The following is a 22780-nucleotide window of genomic DNA, read 5'->3' on the forward strand; positions in this document are numbered from 1 at the left end:
TCCGATCATGTCCGAAACTTCACACGTTTGATAATATTTCTGGTCTGAACACATCTATATCGCAATATTTGGTTACGGTCAAAGCACCACCTGTTGGCAGCAGGAAGTGTGGCACTTTGAAATGACTTGGCCATAATTCTCCTGTATTTACTCGCTTACATGCATGTCGCCCACTGTTCACTGTTTTCCTGAGGCCAACAGGTGGCGGTGAGCCCGGGTGCGAGGGCCCTTTCATCGCTGCTTGCAGCTTTAATGACTTTTTGTTTTTTAACAATTTCAGAGAAGATATAAAACAATCAAATTCCACTAAAAATAGCTTAAATATTGGGGATGAATTTAAGCATTTTTGTTTATGAATATAAAATTTTGCCAGCAATATGAATAAATTAAAAATGTATTCAAGACCTTTGTTAACATTGTTTTCATAGTACACGATAATATCCTTTAAAGAAAAACAGTATTTATCCTTTACTAAATTAAAAATAGATTCTGCCATTTCCTTCCAAAAATTTTGGGTAATTTTACAATCAAAAAACAAATGTGTTAACACTTCTTTCTCATTTTTACAAAAGGAGCATAAGTCATCAATATCAGAGTATCTTGAAATTATTGATTTAACAGGGTAGATGGTATGCAAAATTTTAAAATGTATTTCTTTAGTTTTGTTATTGATACAATATTTAAAGGGGATTAACCAAGCAGCCTTCCAATTAACATTATCAATAATAGAGTTCCAAAAGAATTTTCCTTTAGGTGTTATTTTATTTTATTTTTAGAAAATTGTACAAATATGTTTGTTATTGCATTTTTTTATCAATCAGTTCAAGAGAGCGTGTTCTTTACTTATGGTGCGTCACCACTAGATGACGCAATTACGCTGTAGTGTAGGCTACTTTTATTCAGCGTCTTTCTCGTACATTTATTAAGCCTGCTTTTGATGAATGGAACTTTTTTTTTTTTTTTTTTTTTTTTAAATGATCCATTAACAATCAAGCCATTAACATTGTCTGAATTTAACGCCGTTAAATTGCCTTTTCCATAATGTGGTGTTAACATACACGGGTTACGGGTTATGTTACAGTTGATATCGTCTAAACAATAATGCGTAAGTTATACACAAATATCATTCATTCGTTGTATTAAATAGTGTACATTACATATAGAAATCCATCTTATAAATATCCTATTAAATATACATATTTTTCATTGCTGCAAATCCCCGTAGTTTTCTTTGAGAATGTTTCATTTTCACCGCAGGCTCTGCCTAGTCTCTTATCTCCGCAATTTTTTCAGCTGTTTTCTTTCTTTTGTCACTTTTCAAGACGGCTCATTGAGTTGTCAGTTTTGAGGCTCCTCCTCACAGTCGTATGATCGGTGCAGTGTTACGTCAATCTTCATGTAGCCTGCGCTCTGATTGGGTGGGGGCGTGGCCGTTGCCGTAGTAGGCGAGGTTTACAACTGTCAGTCCCGCTGGAGTGAAGCCGTGCAGTTCACAGCGCGAGTGGACAAGTGGAGACAATTGGAATGAAACACGGATTCGATAGTAGGAAAAACTGTCTATAGAACTAAAGGATATAATTGAAACGTTTCACATGGGGAGTTAAAGAACAAAATGACGTGTATGCGTTACACTATGTTACTGTTCTCAGTTTTGGAGTTATTGTTGTTTGGATACACAGCTGGTTTGTCGCGTGCTGTACGTCGCCTGAGCGATGAGAACGCGTCTCCAGGCGCGAGACTCCCGCGTGCTGTGTTGGATGAGACGTTGGAGACGACCACCATCCCAAACCACTTACAGGAGGACGACAGGGACTCCAGGTTTTCACCTTTCACAACCACAATGACCATCACAACCAGGAATTTCAAAACAACTGGTAAAACTAACCAACTACAGCCCTTCTGGCTGACCACCACGGCAGCGCTTCTGACCAAAACAATGAGCCCAACCTCCAAAGGCAGTAAAATCAAAGAAAACTCTACATTCTCCACAACACTAAACATTACATTAAAACCTACTTCTTCCTCTCCAATTACTGAGACAAAAAACACAACACCACCTGCACTGGATACTGCAAAGAGTTCATGGACAGTGAAAAGCACCTCAAAGCCTCTTGTCGTGACCACTGAGAAAGGTAGGTTCGGTTCTCATTCAGTTCTCCCTTTTCAGTGACATGATGACGAGTATGTAAGTTTTCCAAATGTGCCTTCCATTTGGAGTGTGTTCCTCAACCAGCTACCAAAAAAAGCAGGCCGTAGTGTGTCCTTGAATTTCTTTCCCAGCCTCTGCAAAACAGATTTTGAGAGGTTGCAAGAGGTTTACACCTGCACAAGCTGTTCTAGTCTGCTACATTCATTATTTTATCTTCGTTACAGCTCTCTGACAAAATTACACGCTATTTCTTCCATAAAGTCAAAGCTTAATAGAGTTGAGTGTCAAACTGAAAGTGTTTTAAAATATGTAGTTGTTATTCACTGCTTCTAGGATCAGTTACAACAAACCAGTAGCCAACCATCTTTGTTTAGAGATACTCCTTTGTCTCAATTCTCTTTGTAGGTCTTGTGGTAATACTGATTATTAAGCTAAATGAATTGACATATAAATACTTTTCACAAACCAGTACTTTACAGCTGTGAATCTGAAGGACATTCGAGATCAGGCCAGTTGCACAGAGACAACCTTCCTAATTGCTTTAATGTGATTAATTACCATCTGACTGCCAAAAGAGGAAAACGGTCATAAATCTTAAACCTTCCACTCGTTAATCTTGAGTTACATGATTCCAAGTGAGCTTTAAGAATAAGGATGATTAATTTTCATTAAGGTAAGTAAGGTCATATCCAGCGTTGTATCAACACCTTTATGTCTGCTTTATCGGTTTAATAGAATGAAATTAATAGATTTATTTGTCTTAGGCTATTCACAATCTTTAATCTTGACAGTTTCTTACTTGGAAAAAGGGTGAGAAATTCTTCTTTTTTTGGTATCATTAAATTCTCTCAGTCTGAACTTGGACATATTCAGTGACAGCAGTGGGATGAAAAGCAGTTAAAAGAAAAGTGAACCAGCCATATGAGGTATAATCAAAGGTCCAGTTAAGACTGTATGTGATCTGCAGCCCTCTGGACTTCATTGAAAGTGATTTGACTGTGCAGGGAGACAGGTGTTTGAGATTACAGTAAATAAAAACCATCGCATTCTGTGTAGCAGCACAAAGGCGACCAGCTCTGTGTCTGTTTGGGATTTGTTTCTGGATTTTAGCCCATTGCTGTTTACTGCAAGTCTTAATTCGCTTCCACAGAAGAGCGGATATGTCACATTAAACCCACTGATTCAGCAGCTTAATATACATATGAGGAGAAAATGAGATCATCGTATTTCAAGGCATTTTGTGCCTTTGTTTTTCTTTTTTTTTCTTTTTTGCCTTGAAACATTTGTCATGATTATCTGATTTATGTGTGGGGTGAAGGTTTGATAGGCTAAAATAGCTGGTGTTTGACTTTTTGTTCCTATAGTGTGGTAAGTTTAGTGCCCTTGTTTCCCCAGACATCGATGGCATAATTTTAGGGTCAGAGGTGACCTGGATAGCATCTTATTAGAAAGATTAACCTAGAATCATGCGCATAATATTCAGGATCTGATCAAGACATTGTGATGTTAAATATTTTGTTGTGATGACTGAATAAGAACATCTTTGGAATTTTGTTCTGGCAACTGTTCTTTTAATCTACAGTTTGTGCATGTTTAATGTTAGCAGTGGTATGGAGAACCTTAAAACATTCACCTCATTCTGTCAAAAAATGATTTCAGACTCAGATTCAAATAACACCTACACAAGTTATTGTAAAAACAAAAATCAAAGCACCTTAACTTGAGCTAAATTTCCTTTAATGTAATTTACCCCATACTACAGACCACCCAAAATGCAATTTGACTTTTTATTATTACAAATGTTAGTAAATGATTGTCTTCTTTATTGTGTTCCTACAAAGCATAGTGATCATTAATCAGTCTTGTAGCACTAATGCAGCATTATAGCTCTTGGACACACTGGTAATTGTCTCATTTTAGTTCCTTCCATTATATTCTCTTTTTTGCTCTGTACAATAGGTCTGTTTCCGCAGTGGCGAATAACAGACAAGCAATGAAAAAAAGAAATAAGATTGGGATGAAATCATGTGTTTCATCTTTATGCATGTGGATGGACTTAATATGTTATACAGAAATAAAGCTCACCAGAATAAAAAATAGTTTCCATTAAATTGCATAACCACTACAGTTGTCAGTTTAGCCTAGTTTAGAGACAGTCTGAAGTTTAAACTAGAAAGACATGACAAAAACTGGGTTAAAATATGAAAAACTATTATTATATAGTGCGCTTTTCTTAGTAGCCGTGTGTATGCACGCTACAGCTATGTGAAGTTTTTAATTTCAGATATTATCATGTTTAAATGTCAACCCCTATTAAAGATGATTAAAGATTTACAAGAATGCACTTTACTAGCAGATTTCAGGATTTAATAATGCTTATAAAATTGACACTTGTGTTATATTTAGGCCTATTTAACAACAAGTGCAGGATTAGCCCGTAAACAAAACAAGAATATGAGCCAGTATTTCTCCAGAAAGAATCTTTAATTTGAACTTTCCCACCTTCAGTGACTCATGTAATGTGTTGTTTTTATTGCATTGCAAGCAGGAAAAATCATTTCCCAGTGATGCTTGTTTATGCTGTGGTGGTCTTAGAAGGGGGTCTTTGCCTTAATACAAGCTGAGAAGAGCAAGCAATATCACACTTTATTTCATCAAGAGCGCATATCATAAACATTAAAAAGAAATGCAAATGGTTCACAGAAATACCTTGAGGAGATGAGATTGGTTTATTGCTGAACTGGTATGTGGCGAACTAGATGGTTGTTTTCTATTTAAAAAAAAAAAAAAAAATGCCAATAGATCATTTGTTAATGGGAATACACTCCCCACCACTGTACCTGTGGTTCAGAGTTATACTGTAGCGCTCATATTGCATGTCATATTGTGCTCTTTGTGTGAGCAGCGTGTGGCTTATTAAAACACATTTCAGACAAGGACGGTGAAAGTCATTTCGTAAATCCCCAGGACTGCAGGACACACACAGGCTTGTACGATGGATGTTTTTCAGCTACTGTCCTGTCCTTGCTCAGCAGTTTCATGAGCGGGTTTGAAGTAACATGAGTTCAAACAAATTGCTACAGTACACATTATAGATAAAGTCTTACAGTACAGTTTTTGACTAGATTTTTGTTAAACCTACTGTAGTAGTAAGTTCGATGTGTTGCATTTTCAAAACAAAATTTATGCTGTGGTCTGAGCTTCCTTTTAACATTAAAAGCATTCCACATCATGCTCTGAATAGAATGAACTACTGTGTGTTTGCTTGGGTTTGGCTGTTTGAACATTTATAAGTCTATTGACTTTAAAATTCAAACAAGTCGTTTGATTTATATAGCGCTTTATACAATACAGATTGTTTTAAAGCAGTGATAAACAGGAAAATAATGATCAGTGATGCAAACAGACTTCAGTTCTTCTGTATTATGATTGTAATGGTGGTCTAAAGCTTCTTTTCTTTGATTATGCAAATGAGCTATAAGAGCAATTAATTTAGTTTTCTTATGTGCTGTGTAGCACATATTGATTGCCACCTTATTTGTGGATTCCCATCTGGGAGTTTTATAAAAGCACTGCTCTGCTATTGCTTAGACTGCCATTCTTAATAGAGCTCCGGGCCTACAAACACCCTAAATCCAGTTCTTTTGTGAGGAGTAGACGCTTCCAGACTCAGCACAGATTTATTTTTCTGGCTGATTAAAAACTCTCAGGAGTCCTAGAGCCACAATACACAGATAACTGCCCTTCTGTCTGTGTTTGATAGCCAAGCTCTTACTATCCTCTCCCTCAACCATTTGAAAGTCAAATTCATAATGAATTTAAAATTTACTGGCAAAATATATCAGGCATACAGTGTGAGTCTGTGTTCGGATAAGTCAAGAAAACCTCATTGCTAAAACACAAAGCTTATAATGTGTATGTATCCTATTATTATGTCCCTGTGCAATTTCTATGCCAACTAAGTTTATTTTGCCTATGGTATTAGGCCAGTGATTGAGCTTGTCATTGTTAAAGCTGAATTTATCTGATTTACAACCCTTATATAAAATATACATCCCTGACATACCCAACACAGTGCATTTCTCCCTCTCGCTCTCCCTCTATAGAATTACCAATCAGTTGAATATCTAAAAGTGCACATATACAGTGTTCAGTGTAAATGAGTACACCCCCTTTGAAAAAGTAACATTTTAAACAATTTCTCAATGAACACATAAAAATTTACAAAATGTTGACAAGACTAAGTTTAATATAACATCTCTTTAACTTATAACATGAAAGTAAGGTTAATAATATAACTTTTTCAAACTAAATTTTTCCAGTTTAACTCAAATTAGGGTGATGCAAAAATGAGTACACCCCATAACAAAAACTACTACATCTAGTACTTTGTATGGCCTCCATGATTTTTATTGACAGCAACAAGTCTTCTAGACATGGAATGAACAAGTTGGCGACATTTTGCAACATCTTTTTCCATTCTTCAAGAATTACCTCTTTTAGAGACTGGATGCTGGATAGAGAGTGATGCTCAACTTGTCTCTTCAGAATTCCCCATAGGTGTTCGATTGGGTTCAGATCAGGAGACAATCACTTTCACCCTGTTCTTCTTCAGAAATCCAACAGTGGCCTTAGATGTGCGTTTAGGATCACTGTCATGTTGGAAAAGTGCACGACGACCAAGGGCACGAAGTGATGGTAGCATCTTCTCTTTCAGTATAGAGCAGTACATCTGTGAATTCATGATGCCATCAATGAAATGCAGCTCCCCGACACCAGCAGCACTCATGCAGCCCCACATAAGGACACTGCCACCACCATGTTTCACTGTAGGCACCATGCATTTTTCTTTGTATTCCTCACCTTTGCGATGCCATACAGTTTTGAAGCCATCAGTTCCAAAAACATTTATCTTGGTCTGATCACTCCAGAGTATAGAGTCCCAGTAGTCTTCATCTTTGTCAGCATGGGCCCTGGCAAACTCTAGGCGGGCTTTTTTGTGTCTGGGCTTTAGGAGAGGCTTCTTTTGTGGACGGCACCCATGCATGCCATTCCTCTGCAGTGTACGCCGTATTGTGTCACGGGAAATAGTCACCCCAGTTTGGCTTTCTACTTCTTTAGATAACTGCAGTGAACTTGCATGCCGATTTTCTTCAACCCTTCTCATCAGAAGACGCTCCTGTCGAGGTGTTAACTTCCGTGGACGACCTGGACATCTCTGTGAGATGGTTGCAGTTCCATCTTTTTTAAGTTTTTGTACCACTTTTGCTACAGTATTCTGACTGATAAGTTAAGCTTTGCTGATCTTCTTGTAGCCTTCACCTTTCTGGTGTAAAGAAATTATTTTCTTTTTCAGGTCTTGTGACATTTCTCTTCCATGTGGTGCCATTGCTGACAGCATGAAATGGGAAGGGGTTTTAACACCCTTTTATAGTCAACTGTATGCTGGACACCTGTGTAATGAATAATTAGACTCACCTGTGATTGAATTCTTGTTAAATTAGACATTTGTAGTCTAAAATTTAGCTTTGCTCCAGAGACTTTCAGTGGGGTGTACTCATTTTTGCATCACCCTGATTTGAGTAAAACTGCAAATTGTGTTCTCTAAGTTATATTATTAACCTTACTTTCATGTTATAAGTTAAACAGATGCTATATAAAAGTTAGTCTTGTCAACATTTTGGAAATTTTGTTTTTGTGTTCATTTAGATATTGTTTAAAATGTTACTTTTCAAAGGGGGTGTACTCATTTACACTGAGCACTGTAGATATTGCTCAGATGTTTATCTCTGCCTCGCACTCTGCTCGCCAGCACACTAAGTGCTCTGATGAAAATGAAGACTGTCAGTTTTTGGACTGAGCATGCAACAAAGAGCAGGAGCAAGAATATCAGCACATGCTTAACTTGGTGTGCATTTACAGGGCTTTCACAATGTGTGCATGTCTTTGAGACTAAACTGATACCGCACCCAGGCAGTTAGATAATCAGCTTCTTCAGAAATTAATTTTAGGACAGGTTTATACTTGTCATGTTTTTTTTTTGTTTTTTTTTACTAAGAAGTAATTCTTATTACACAACCATGTGCCCTAGAGACTCAAAAGAATGAAGTTTGAAGGTACAATTCATTTGGTTTCAAGCTAAGACTTTACCACTAAGCCACACATATTTATTGATTTGGTTGAAAGTAGTTGTATTAATTCTGAGCCGTGCTAATTCAACAAATATCATTTGACACACATCTATCATTTAGCATGCCTGTTTGTAGTCTTTCGCTTACAAGTTTCTCCTGTCATTTAGGCACATATATTGGCTTTCTCATTGAGCATTACAGCTCTGTTTTCACACTGAACATGACTGTATGACAGTGCTCATGTATTCTGCTTCTTTCAGTGCCAGTGCCACACAATTTGTCATGTGGCATAGCAGGGTGACAGCGGCCCCGTCACCCATGACACCATGCTGCTCACCCCTGAGGGTCAGTATGTCATCTCACGGGCCTGTGTCGGGCCACGGTTATATAAGTGTCCTGTAAATTTCTTACATAACAACGGCAAAGCTACTGAATCTAATCATAGGCATTTGCCCAAACATGTTACGATTATGTGTGACATCCCTGCTGATCACAAACAAGGGATACATTTTTGGAAACTTTGCATCTGATGACTAATATTATTACTGTCTGCTTATCATCAAGTGTTTTAGCATTTGAGGCACCTAAAATAAAGTTGTTAGTCTTGAAACCACATTCAAGACTAATCATGTAGTAATAATAAATGAACACAGTCTAGGGTGTAGGCTCACTGTAAGTACATGCCTCTACCTTTTTTTTTTTTTTTTCTCAAAAGTCCAAAAACTTACCTACTGTATATACTGTACAATTTACTGCAGTTTCCAGCATAAATGAACATTAGAGACAGTAAAATGCCATCCAAATTATGATTATGGGGCCATATTATTGATATTTTTGCACAGTTCCTTGCACAATACTGTTATGACCTAAAAGCACTTTTGCTACAGCGCTTCAAGAAGTTCAAAGACTTGTAAATGCAAACCAAAATGGCATGGTTGCTTGGAAAAATGTGTTTTTATCTCACGTTTGTTTTGTTAACACTATCAGTTAGGTTTAGTGTTGGGTTTAGCGTAGGTTTGTTATTTTTAAATGCAGTAGAGCATTAAGCTTTTAGTGCCACTCACTAGAGCTGCACGATTCTGGATTGATTTTCTGGCACGATTTTTGTTTGTTTGTTTAAAACCGAGATCACGATTGTCTTACGATTCTAAATAGACAACTAAACAAAATAACATATAATTTACTAGAGGTTCTGACAAAATGCTAATTACTGCAGTCTAATTAAAAATATTGAATTAATCTTATCTATCTTTATCTATCTATCTATCTATCTATCTATCTATCTGTCTATCTGTCTGTCTATCTATCTGTCTATCTGTCTATCTGTGTGTGTTTGAATCATGCATAGAACCAGAATAGAACTTTAACATATTCATGTTCATCTGTTTTGTATAAATGTGCATTTGGACATACTGTATCACTTTGAAAGTGTCACGAAACATGCAAGATATAAAATCATTTTGCAGAAATATCGCCACGGGCGATCATTTACAACGAGCCTGGGTTGAAAAGTGCAAAAATGTTTGTTATTTTTAGAGAATAGCTCATCATTTATTTGATACTGTAGAAATATTGTGCATGCATCAGTTTTTTTTTGTTTTTTTTTCCTTTTTTCTCATTTTTTGATTTCACAGACTCTTAAGTACTGGGATCAGTGTGTGAGTTAGCACAGCTGATAGCTTCATTCACCATCTCTTTGTCAGCTCATCGATCAAGACGAGTCTTTAGCTGCTTTCGCTGTCAACCTTCATTTTACAGTCTGGAACCGACCTACAGTCTGCCATGATGGCTTTAAAGATGGAGTGAGACCCTCATGCAGACATTTGAACCTACTCAATATTTTATTGTGAGAGATGAGTACAAAAAAAAACAAAAAAAAAACATATTTGGAGCAGGAATTTCCAAGAATGTGCCAAAGGTGAATTTAGGTCAATGCTCCCAGCACTGTAAGATATGTAGCTGTTAAACGAAAGCTTTAATCCTCATTCAAACAGAACAAAGCTGTGACCTTTACATGTTTGTGTAAAGAAAGCCGATACCTCATTGTCAGGTGTCTTTAGCTGACTTCAGTTTCTTGCATTCTCTATGGCTACTCAATAAGGGGGATCACCTTGCCGATGTCCTACCACAAATACTCAAAACGTCTTGTCTCAGCATGTTTATGAAGAAGGATTTCCATAATAACAATCACATTCACTAAACTACTATAATGGTTTGGAGTCAGACTCGACAAGATTTTTTTAATGTTTTTGAAAGAAGTCTCTTTTGATTACCAGGGGTCAAAATACAAAAAATACAATAAAACAACAATAATACTGTGAAATATTATTATAATTTAAAACTTGCAGTTTTCTATTTCCATATTAAAATGTAATTTATTCCTGCCATCACAATGCTAAATTTTCAACATCATTACTCCAGTCTTCAGTGTCACATGATCCTTCAGAAATCATTCTCATATTATTGTTTGATGCTCAAGAAACATTTCTTGTTATTATTAATGTTAAATACAATTTTTCTACCTAATATTTTTGTGGAAACGTATGCATTTTTTTCAGGACACTTTGAGTAGAATATTTTTTATCATTTATTATTTATTTGAAATAGAATTAATTTGTAACAATGTAAGAGTTTTTACTGTCACTACTATTTTAATGCATCTTTAATGCATCCTTGCATTTGTATGAAAAAAATCACACTAACCCCAAACTTTCGACCGGTAGTGTATCTGTATTTCTATTTAATGATGCCTGCTCTCGTGGGACTGTGAGAAGTAGGCTAGGAGTGAGTCTTGTAAGACGATACAAGACAGATAAGATGGATACTTGTAATTGTTCCATTAAGGGATAAGTAAAATGTTTTCTTTTTTACTTTGTCTGGCAGAGCTCTCCTATTGTGTAATCTGCAAGGTCACCTCTGATTCAGATCAGATTGCCCCCAGTCAGCTACAGGAACTGTACACGCTGAGAGCTTCTCCTAAATATATCACAGCGCTCCATTTCTCTCACTGCATCAGTGCACATGTGTATATATGTGTGTGTGTTTTTTTACGTGTTCACACTCACAGGTCCATTGGGAGGTCACTGTAAAACAATGACACAGTGCAGGAATGGCCCCCTCTGAATTTATGCATGCAATATGTTAGACAGTTTGAAGAAAAGGAGTGTTTTCTGATTTTAGTACCCACCAGATGTGTTCCCTAACTTCCCTTATGGAACAGTGTTATTTCAACCCATCAAAATGTGGTTCTTAAGATTTCTTTTAGTGATCCAGGGCTTGCCTTTGGCATTTTGTTAGGTAGACAGAACAAAGAGATCCTAAAGCGAATATTTTATCCGTCATTCTTTCCTTACTCTGCCTTTTCCACTCACACACATTTCACTGAAACTATCATCATCGCAAATTACAGCTACTGTTCTTTTCTTCTGGGAGAAAGCACCTGCTCTCCTGCTCTCCCAGAAGAAAAACACAGCTGCACTATATTTGAGCACTGCATGTATGCGATGTAGTTTCTCATCAGATTAGCTCTGGGTTGCTACAAAGCACACTAATATTGCAGCACAGTCCGAAGAAGTGTGCTTTAATAATGAGGTCTCTTTTTTTCTGCTCAGTTCTCGACTTCTGGGAGCAAATAATTTCGCTGACAGCCTCTTGGTGACCTCTGTAATATTGCTGATTGTATTAGATGTGTTAGGTTACTGCTGCTGTAGGTGCTAGAGGCTTTTGAGTTACTGAGCAGGCTGTTTTTATAACAAAAAACTGTTTACAGAGGTGTTGACGTGCGCAGGAGAGAACAGTTTGTACTGCGAGAGCTGATAACGGGACAGGCCAGGCTCAAGTCCTCTCTAAATCCTACAAAACATTCCTTGAACATTCCTTGAAGGCAGTAGCCAAGTACAGGCTGTTTTCATCAAGCTGGTGTATTTCAGAGTTCTCAGAGCCCAAAGGTTCAGTGCACCCCTGGAGGTACAGTCACCCCACTGGCTATGAGACGTGCACTTTCCATATCATTTCCGTTAGCTGCTTGAATCATAATGTTGTAGTTTTGCTCATACAGTTTCTTTTAGAGAGATTTTAGCACCATATTTTCTGCTATTCCGCTACTGTGACGGCACTGGAAAGTGGCAACCTGCAACTCTGAATAAATTCACACTTTCATTGTGCCATGTTCCGATGAGAAAAAAAAAAAAAAAAAAAAAATCTCACAATGTGTAGAGGGCCAAATGAGATTTACAAATGAGTATATCTAAACAACAACAACAACAACAAAAAGTAACAACAAGCAAAACTACATAGGCTAACAATAAACACAATGACTGTCATCTTTACTCACCTTCATGTCTTTTGAAACATGTGCAGGGGTGCACATAAGTGGTACGCAGATGTGCATGCGTGGTAAAAATAAACGATGCGCACCAGAAAACATGGAGGGAAGCGCTTTTGAGTACCAACATTTTTGAGGACCGGTTCACAGGCACACGTTTACTTACTGAAGTAGGATTTTTCTCCATCTCTGGTAAGATAGCAATCATGATGATAAGTGTGTTCCTTAATTATTAGGTGTGCAACGGATCGCAGTTAATCCGTGATCCGTACGGATAAGGTCCAACGGTTCGGCACGCATGTGATTCGCGGATTAACTGCTAAATTTAACCATCATAGAGTGAAAGTTTATCATTTGGACGTGTTTTGTCTCGCCAATTAAGAGGTGAAAATCGGGACTCGCGAGCTGTTATCTGTGTGCACAGCCACACACCCCGAAACGCGAACGCAGAGAGTCAGACAGCGCCCGAACACCGAATTAATTCCTCTTTCGCGTTTACTTGCGCTTGAACGGACACATACACACAAAATTATGTCAAAATACCTGTCTCGGCAAGAATTCTTTCGGTTATGTCATAAGTGAACAGTTGAGAAAGAAACCGGATGTGTGTCAGTTATTCGGTCCGTGCTTTTCTTCTTAAAGTGACAGCAACCTAATATTCTTGGTGTTGTCTGTGTCATTAATGTTAGTAAAAAAAAAAAAAAAAAAAATCATTATCATCATCTACCATATTCGAGAGAAAAAAGATAGTGAGGAGAGCAGTCAGGAGGAAAGTGATGAGGACAGCTTTTAGGATAAGTGTATCACGTAATGTGTGAGTACCAAGCAGCATCTCCAGGTGCTCCCTTGAGAACCAGACCAAAAAAGTTATGTGCACCCCTGAACATGTATTACTTTCTTTCTTTGACCAAATGCCGTTCTGCCGTAGAACCTGGAAGCTCTGAATGTAAACAGCGTACGAGAATGACACGGAAGAGAAGATATTGTTGAATAAAGTTGTTATTTTTGTTTTGATTTTGCGCACAAAAAGTATTCTCGTCACTTCATAACATTAAGGTTGAACCACTGCAGTCACATCGACTTTTTTAACGATGTATTTAGTATCTTTCTGGAACTTAAAAGTGGTGGTTTAATTGTTGTCTATAGAGGAGTCATATACCTCTCGGATTTCATCAAAAATATCTTAATTTGTGTTCCGAAGATGAATGAAGGTCTTACGGGTTTGGAAAAGAAAATTTTCAATTTTGGGTGAACTAACCCTTTAATAAACAAACTTTATGTGTCCATGCTGATAGTTCAATACATGAAGACCTAGACCACTGGGGCACATAAGAAGCAGTGAAACATAAGAAAAAAACTTTACTGTGCACACTTTTAAACATCAATGTTGCAAAAACATTCACATGACTCATTTACATTGACAACATTTTAGCTTTTTTTTTTTCCAATCTCTCTTCTCTCCTCTCTCGCACACAGGACCTCAGTGCAACTGTAGTGCTGAGGGTTCAGAGGACCCGAACACCTGTGACTCTGTCACGGGTCAGTGTGTGTGCATACCTGGATACACGGGTCAACATTGTGATGAATGTGAGAATGAATATTTCACCAACGGTACCAGCGGCTGCCAGGCTTGTGACTGTGACTCCTATGGAGCTGTAAGCCGACTCTGCAATAGGTGAGTATCTGCTTTTCTCACAACAATCACATCACCCTTGTTTGAGTCAGTACTATGGATATCATGAATAATTGATGAAAAACTTCCTCAACAAGCTCTTTACAGCAGAATATAGGATTTGAATAGCAGTAATTAATAGGACTGTGTGCTCCCAGCCTTAGAATTTGTTCTTTAAATGTCACATGCAATATGAAAGTGTATTGTTCAAATACAGCACATTGGAAAAACTTCTTGCATCTGCGTGGTGATGTTAAACAGTTATGTGTCTTTGTTTTCTGGTAGTATTTCATGTTTCATTTCCTGTGTCTGTCTAATTATGGCTTTATTTACTGTATGGCTCATGTTTGACCTTAATTTGACATCTGCGTGAATGCAGTTAGCAGGCATGGAGAGATCACTGCACTGCAGTAGAGTTGCTGCTGGATTTTCCCCACCCTTCGACTTTGTCAGCTTCCTGCCAAACTGCTGCAATCATGTCACTTATTGTATCACTGTAACAGGATGTCACCTGTCAACCGTCTGTGGTTTTTCCCAGTGAGACTCTTGACGATAACAGTCTCTGCATAACCTTCCCCCGAGTACATTCCCCTTCATGTATCCTGTCTGCGCGTTTTTGTGGGTGTGTCATACCTTGTCATTGACAGTATAATATTGTGCACCTGTTGTTCATATTAGATTGCAGGAATACAGAAAGCTAATATTGTCATAACAAGGCACCACACATTCTTAGAAATGTGACACCTTTTAATGTACAACATTACACTTAATCACATTACATAACCAACGGGACAGGGTAATATAATATTTATGTAAATATTTTAGGGCTGTCAATAGATTAAATTTTTTTTTAATCGCGATTAATCGCATTAATGGCCATTTTGCCATCATTGCCTATATCTAGCAAAGTAAACTATCAGATTGAAGTGTGATTTTCACAAAACTGTATTTTTCAGCTTTTTTCAAGGTAAATTTAGATGTCTTTCCAAAAAAAAAGACACCAAATAACCAAATGATATGATTTAATATAATTCATATGTTTATGTACACCAAAGCACCCATAAAAAAATAAATAAAAAAAAAACATCAACAATGCTTTCCAGGTTTTTCAACTAACAATAGTTTTCAGGTACAGAAATTGAACAAAGTAATCAAATATAAAATAACTGCATATAAACTTCTTTGAATAATTAAAGATGAAACATTAAGTTACAAAAGCTATTCAGTCAAGAGTGATTTCTTCGTCTTTTGATTAACATTAAACACAGAAAGCAGGAATATTAGACTGCTGTCCCTTTAAGACGTAATTCAAAGATCCAGTACACTGATACTGATACACACGCGCTGTCTGTCTTGTTTTTCTCCTAAGACATAACCTACTATGTTTGTTAGGATACTCGCTAAGATGGGCATGTTGACATAATTTTTGTGTGAATTTGTCCGTTTAGGTACAACACTTGAAAGAGAATTTGCACAAGAGGCTCTCCGTGTCACAGCGCGCGCGAGTTCTCTTTCGCGTCTTACAGATGAATGTTTAAATTATCATGGTTTAAATGAGTTTAGTTTAAACAAAGATAGCAACGTTCGCTCCTGTACATCACCGCAATTGTCTTTACTTTGATTGCAATCCTCATCCATCAAAACTTTCATAGCAAGAAGCTGGTTTGCTTTATCCAGCCGAGAAACATAGTTTTCATATCATCTGGCCTTACAGCGGTGGGATGTTTTGACGTTCCGTTCAGACAGGAACAGAGCGATGCGGGAGGGCTCAGCATGGACTTTAAGATCATCTAACTGCGTGACGTAAATTACGTTATGACGCAATTTCACATGCTTCCGTAATTTTTTTGCGTTAAATATGCGCTAAATTATTTTAACACGTTAAGGATTTTGAATTAATCACATGCGTTAACGTGTTAACGTTGACAGCCCTAAAATATTTTTATAATATCAAGTATGTCAGTTTTATTTATGTATATAGCAATATAGCACTTTTCACATTGGACATTGTTTCAGACAGCTTTACAGAAAAAAGTCTATCCATCTATATCATGATGCATTTATACAACAATAAAACAATGAACAAGAAGTTAATATTAAGAGAATCAAGAGAATATAACGCTCAATGTCTTCACAGGTATCTGTATGTATCTGTGCATGCAGTGTACTAGTATGTTGACAATGTCTCTATGTAGAAAGATCTGTGTGTGCAAACAGCGGCCATGAGAGTGCAAGGGTAAAGTTAGTGACTCCACACGCTGAGTAATTATAGCTTTCCCACAGCAGACGGCTGCAGATGGAAACGGAATAGCCGCAGTCGTGTGAGAGTCAGCCATCCGCTTGTGTTTGATTTGGAGCGGACTCAAAGACTGCAGTCCCCCTCTGCTCCCCCTGACATGGAGAAAGGCATCATAATTCACAGCATTCACGCTCTCTCTCAGAACACTGGCTGTAGATAGCTTCCATTACAGTATCCAATCCGTCATTCATAAAGTCTTGCTGTACTCATCGTGTCTGTATAGTATGTGCTTTTTAGGATAAGAAACATGCTGTCTAAATTAAGTCAATCAAGAAGATTGCATATACATGTTATTTAGACTGTATGATAGGGCATAATGTGATATTTAGAAATTAGACACTGCAGCTCTTGCAAGTTAGCTAGCATTATTACTGTGTGTGTGCATGTTTGTGTCATTTGCTACATAGTGATTAATGAGACCATGCTGGGTAGTACATTGCCACACTTAATCACTGATCATGTCATCTATCAGAATGCAGAATAAGAGTGACAGGTCATTAGCTCAGAGTGCTATAGATGTATATTTCATGCTGTAGGCTTTCATGCTACAGACACAGGCATACAAGACACCCTTGTAGCCCCATGGTGGGGGTACTCACAGCAGGTTAAATTTTGCCTATGTTCGGACTATTCTGGTCCACATAGAAGCCGTCATAAGAGCATCATGTATAAAATATGTGGCCTAAATGTATTTACAGAAGTAGGAAACAATCAATGCATCACACATTTGAATGTTCATTATTGATTCAGACAGAAAACGAGACCCGTGTTGATTGATGTGACCGAGAGGCAGTGTGAAGAAGGCCTTTGTCAGTCCAACTGCTTTCTTGTAAAGCAAAAGAAAGATTAAAGAACAGTAATCCATTCTAGAATTGCATCCCTCTTGTTTGTATCATGGTTTGACTGGTTTAATACTTGCATCGTTTGAGCATGACGTCACTACTTGTGGACAGGGCCCCATCTCATGATTCGTGGGGGAGGGGGAGCCCAAGATTTGTGGCACACCCATTAGTCTAGATGTTACCATTTGACAAAGAAGCTAGTCTAGTTGAAGCTCTCCATTTGTGGACTGTCGGCAAACAGTGCAGTATTGACCAGTAGCTGCAGGAAATGTTCCTCTTAATCTGAACACACCACTTCAATGGCCACTTTCGATCTTGATTTATTTTGATTCAATAGAGGTTCATTTGGATTTACAGTACATGTAAAAATTTCTCTCAACTAACTAGCTGTAAGCTATGCAGGGAAGCTACTGTATAGATATAGCAACTGTTTTTGTCAAGTAAGTATTACAAAAAATACTCCCTCTTTAAACCGGTATCAAAAATGAAATTTTCCCTCATAACCGGTAAAACCAGTACTACCTGCTACCATGGCAAGTCATTTTACAAAAACATATATTTGGCAAAATGCTCTCTAGAGAATGTTTCTTTTTTTTTTTTGACTAACAACTAGGGCTGGGCGGTATAACGAGTTTGTACGATATACCGATATATTTTTAATATACGATACGCAATGAGCCGATACCGTTTATATCGATATACAGTAGTTTTATCCGAGCACATCTGAAAAACAGCGGTGGACGTCGCAGAGTGCTGCTGCGGGGGAAATGCATAATACAATTTGGCTTAAACATGAGACATGCTTAATATTAAGGGCTTTAAAAATAACTCGTAAGATTAAGATATAGTTAACACGTAGGCCTGTCGCTTAAAGCGGCTTGCCCCGTCAGATGCTCTGACTGATTCATGTGCGGACAGATATTTGCGCTATTTAATGCTTTTGTGATGTGGTGTTTTCCTTAGCGCATAACTTACATTTCACAGGTATATTCTCCACCTGTAAATGTTAGAAAGTCATACAAATATATCCATTTTGCTGTCAGGAGTGGATGAGCCTTCTGCTAGCGAATCTCAGTCTCCTCTAAACTTCTTAGACTTCCGTGAACGAGCGTCGCCGCGCGCATTCGCGCCAAACAGACGGAGCTCAATAGAATGGGATCGCCATAATTATGACTAAAATATACATTTTGATAAAATGTTTGTTGTTGAACAATAAATGTGCCATATGTAGAATTTTAAACCTACAAGTAAGTGTATTTTTATGATAGCAATAACTATAAATATATAGCTAATTAGTCTGTGCTTTTGTTTTTATTTTAATTTTGTCTAGTGAATTTAACTTATGCTTTAAAAAGCATCATTTTTATTTTAGATTGTAATGTTACAATGTTAGAATGTAAAGTAACTTTCTCTTTTTTGCACATACTGTAGGCCTATTAGTGTGCCAGACTATGGTTACATTCACTATATTTGTATTAATAGCTTTCAATATAAACACTGTTTGTTGGACAACATTAGGCAGGATGTTAAATTAAGATTTTTAAAAAGTAAATACAGATTTTTTTTTTTCTAAATCCAAATAGAAAAATGTAGAGAATACTGAGATATATACCGTATATTGCCATTTAGCCAAAAAATACCAAGATATGACTTTTTGGCCATATCGCCCAGCCCTACAACCTAACAACCTATGTACATAGAATGACTTTCCTGAGGTAAATGTAACATTACATTACAATTCATTTTATTGACATCTTTCCATGGTGGAAACATTGATTGAGCGTCTACATGAGACATGATACATTTCAATATACGCTGTACTGTTTTTTTTTTTTTTTTTTTTTTTCAGAATACCTTCTGATGTTCATTCATGTTTATTTCATACTATAACTAGGAGTAAGGAGGAAGAGATGATCGAATCATGTGCATTGTTTATAAAATGGACAGACTTTGAAAGCTGAAACTTTGTTTCATATCACAAGTTAAAAAGCAAAGCTTATTATGATTAGGCAGGTGTGTTACAACACAAAACAGCATAGACTAAAAGATTGACCTATTAAGAATTCATATAAGAATTCATAATCAATACTATCAAACCAGCCTTAAATTATTATTATTATTATTATTAATACATTTGGTCATGATTAGGAAAAAATTATCAGACAGTCGTGGCTGAGTACAATTTTCTTTCTACATGTAGTGTATCGTTTTTCTGTGTTGGTCATTTGTTCTGTTGCAGTGACTGAAGGCCGAATAGCTTAAGAGAGCTCTGCTCTGGTTATGGTCCAAACCTCAAGCCATTTCCTGAGCTGTAAGACCAAAGGCAAGCTGAAACAAAATAAAGAAAAACTGCTCACCCTGATTTGGTTGTGGAAGTCTGATCCTGTGGAAATTGGTAGTTTTCACATTCCTGGCTGCCCCAGAGTGTTTGGGGAATGCTGATTGAACCAGAGCTCATGCTTTATTGCTCTCACTCCGACTCTGGACCGATATCCTCATCCCAGTATGTGATTTCCACCATTGTAAGAGAAACCACGAAACTGGTCTCTAATCAGCCAGTTTTTAAAAGACCACTTATAATGTGTTGTTGCTTCTTGACAGCGCTCCACTTTCTGACATGCACTGCTGCCATTAGGTTATAAGGGATATTTTCAACCACAAATATTTACAGTGAGCCTCGAATCATTATATTAAACTCCACTGATATAGTATTGACACACTATAATTAGATGTAGCCTATATGGAGCACAGACAGACAAAAATCTGCTATCTGAGGGTGCTGCGGTATGCTGTTTGCCAGACAGATTAAGAAAGTAAAGAAAACCTCCCTATAATTCGGTCACATTGACAGCTGTGTTGCCTGAAAAATCATTCTAGACTGAAAGTGGTTGTTGTTGTTCAATACAATCGAAGCAACTTTAGTTTTCAACAGTCTTCTCTGCAGACATCATTTTTCAATTTACATTTTTTCTTCACTCTGTTCTTTTAAATATAACCTATCTAGGACTGTTGTGGAAAAAAAAAAAAAACTGTGCTGTTGATTTTTTTTTTTTTTTTTTTTTTTGTGTGTGTGTGTGTGTGTGTGTGTGTGTGTGTGTGTCTGGCCTGCTTTACCACAGTAGCCTGCTGTTGCAGTTGTAAAAGGAAAAACAGCATTCAAAAATAAAAAAAAGTTGTTGCACCAAAACCAGTTCAGACATTTAGTAACACTGAGACTCTGGTGTGTCACTTCTTGTTTGCGATTTTGCTTCACAGAAAAGTACTCCAGTGTAGTCTCTGTGGATCATGTCAGTGTTTTTCTGATGCCAGCGACCCTTGTTTTCCTTTGATGAATGTCCCATGGGGCATTTTTAAAGTGCCAATCCACATTTTCTGGAAAAGGCAGACTGTTGGTGGTACTGCAACAACAAAAGCCTTCAAGCCCTTTGTTCCCATGTAACTCTATGCTCGTTCTTCCCAGATATTTACAACCGCTGAATTAGTTTCCAAGGTTCACTCTTCATTGATTACATTGATGAGTATACCTTGACCAACATTGCTTCTGCTTGGCTGTTTCTGTAAATAGCAGTGAGAAAAAAATGGTTCTCCTGAAGCTACTTAAGAGGAAAGCAACGCTCTCAGAAAGTCAACACACACACACACACACACACACACACACACACACACACACACACACACACATTCACTTACTCATCAGACTTATGTATATGCAAATTCAGGGCCATATTCATAAATCATTACACATTACTAGAAACACACTAAGCAGACGTTAGCAGAATTCAGTGTGTTTAAGCCTATAAAAAAATTACAGAGCGATGTATATAAATGACATGCACAATTAAGTCCCGTCTGAGCATGGAGTGAGTAAATGAGATGAGCTCTGCACAATATCACCTCTGGCATTCAGAGAGACTTCCTCGGCCTGCTATAAGTATACAGCTTACCTGAAGCCAGACATCAGCAGAAAAAGACCATACAAGGCAATTGTGATGGAGTGTTTGTATGCCACTTTAGTACATGTCATAGAGGTAGTAGGAGAGAAAGATTAATGATTGCAGTATTGGGACTTGATATTTTTTAGTTCCACTAAATGTGTTTTACAAATTACAAAAAGTATTGCATATTGTTCATTGGCACAAGACACTTCTTCTCAGTGTAAATGCATTTGTTGCATAGCAACTGAATAGGGAAGAACCCCCTGACCCAATAAAAAGGATGAAAGGCAAACAGGGGAAAAGGGTGGAGGTAGAAGTATGGGGGGACCACCATCTGTGAGAGAAGCCTTATAGCAGAGCATTTGGCAGTGTGTTTTTGTGTATGTATCTTATTGGAGCATGGAATACAGGAACTTGAACCTTGTCTAATGAAAGTAAAAAGATAGAGAGATAATTTTGTCGTGATGCCAATTCACATTATCAGACATTTAGCCTCTGAACATTCTGTATTTATCCTCTCCTCTGGAGAGACAGGGATAGCTGTAAGTCGGAGTAATGGGTGTGCCAAAAGGTGAATTGCTACAACAGAAACTAACCGCTAACCCTACCCCACACCCTAACAGCCAGCTTTCGCAACCAGTTGTAAAGATCTTTCGGCACATCGCCTTGTTTTGGCACGCCCATTACTCCAACCTGCAGATACCTACACTTGCGTCTGGATTTATGCTGCCTTCATTCTTCTATAAAGAATACCAGTCCCAGCAGCAATCGTTCCCCACTACACCATGTATAATGTTTATGGCACGGTCTGATTCTCTAATGGCTCATTTTCACTGAGCGGTACAGGACAGTACAGTACGATTCTGGACAGTAAACCCTGATCCAGCTTGCATTTCCACCGCCAACAGTACCTTTACTTGTTAGGCATGGTGTATGCCGGAAAGTAGCGATTAACGACGTTGTCACGCGAAGAAGAAAGCGACACAGTAAACAACAATTTCATTGCATTAAAAAACAAATTAGTAAAGCAAGTGGCATCTGTACACAAATGATTCTAGGCCATTTCTCAGAACTTACTTTACTTTTCTGAGCCGTTTTGTAATAACTTGTAAATAACTGGTGTCAAGGTGATTTTTAGTAGATGTAGATTAATTATTTTCTACTAACATCTGACCACCAAAATGACCACAATTCTTTTGTATTAATTTTGAATAAATATGAGCTTTTATAGACCTAAATATAAACTTTATAAACTGGTTTGATATTTTGTTATATAGGAGTAAGGCTAATACTATTTACATATTTGATTATTTAGTATGTGTATTTGTGTCAAATATTAACAGTATCAACCTACTGACAGCATCCAAGGCTCTTTTATTTAAATCATAAACCATTTTACATAGAGAAGTACAAATATTTAAGAATCTT

The 22780-nt window shown here is 37.4% G+C and overlaps 1 protein-coding gene across 1 annotated transcript in view; it reads left to right on the top strand.

The window, feature by feature from the left end:
* The first annotated feature begins 1460 nt into the window (after nt 1-1460).
* The window catches only part of si:dkey-220k22.1 (multiple epidermal growth factor-like domains protein 9), a 75891-nt gene continuing 54571 nt past the window's right edge, over nt 1461-22780 (top strand). The window contains exons 1-2 of the mRNA XM_051893275.1: nt 1461-2132; nt 14081-14279. Coding sequence (XP_051749235.1) covers nt 1613-2132; nt 14081-14279 — 719 coding nt within the window. The 5' untranslated portion in view covers nt 1461-1612. The remainder of the gene's footprint in view (nt 2133-14080; nt 14280-22780) is intronic.

The sequence above is a fragment of the Ctenopharyngodon idella genome, chromosome 5, assembly GCF_019924925.1.
Source record: "Ctenopharyngodon idella isolate HZGC_01 chromosome 5, HZGC01, whole genome shotgun sequence".
In the NCBI taxonomy this organism is placed as follows: domain Eukaryota; kingdom Metazoa; phylum Chordata; class Actinopteri; order Cypriniformes; family Xenocyprididae; genus Ctenopharyngodon; species Ctenopharyngodon idella.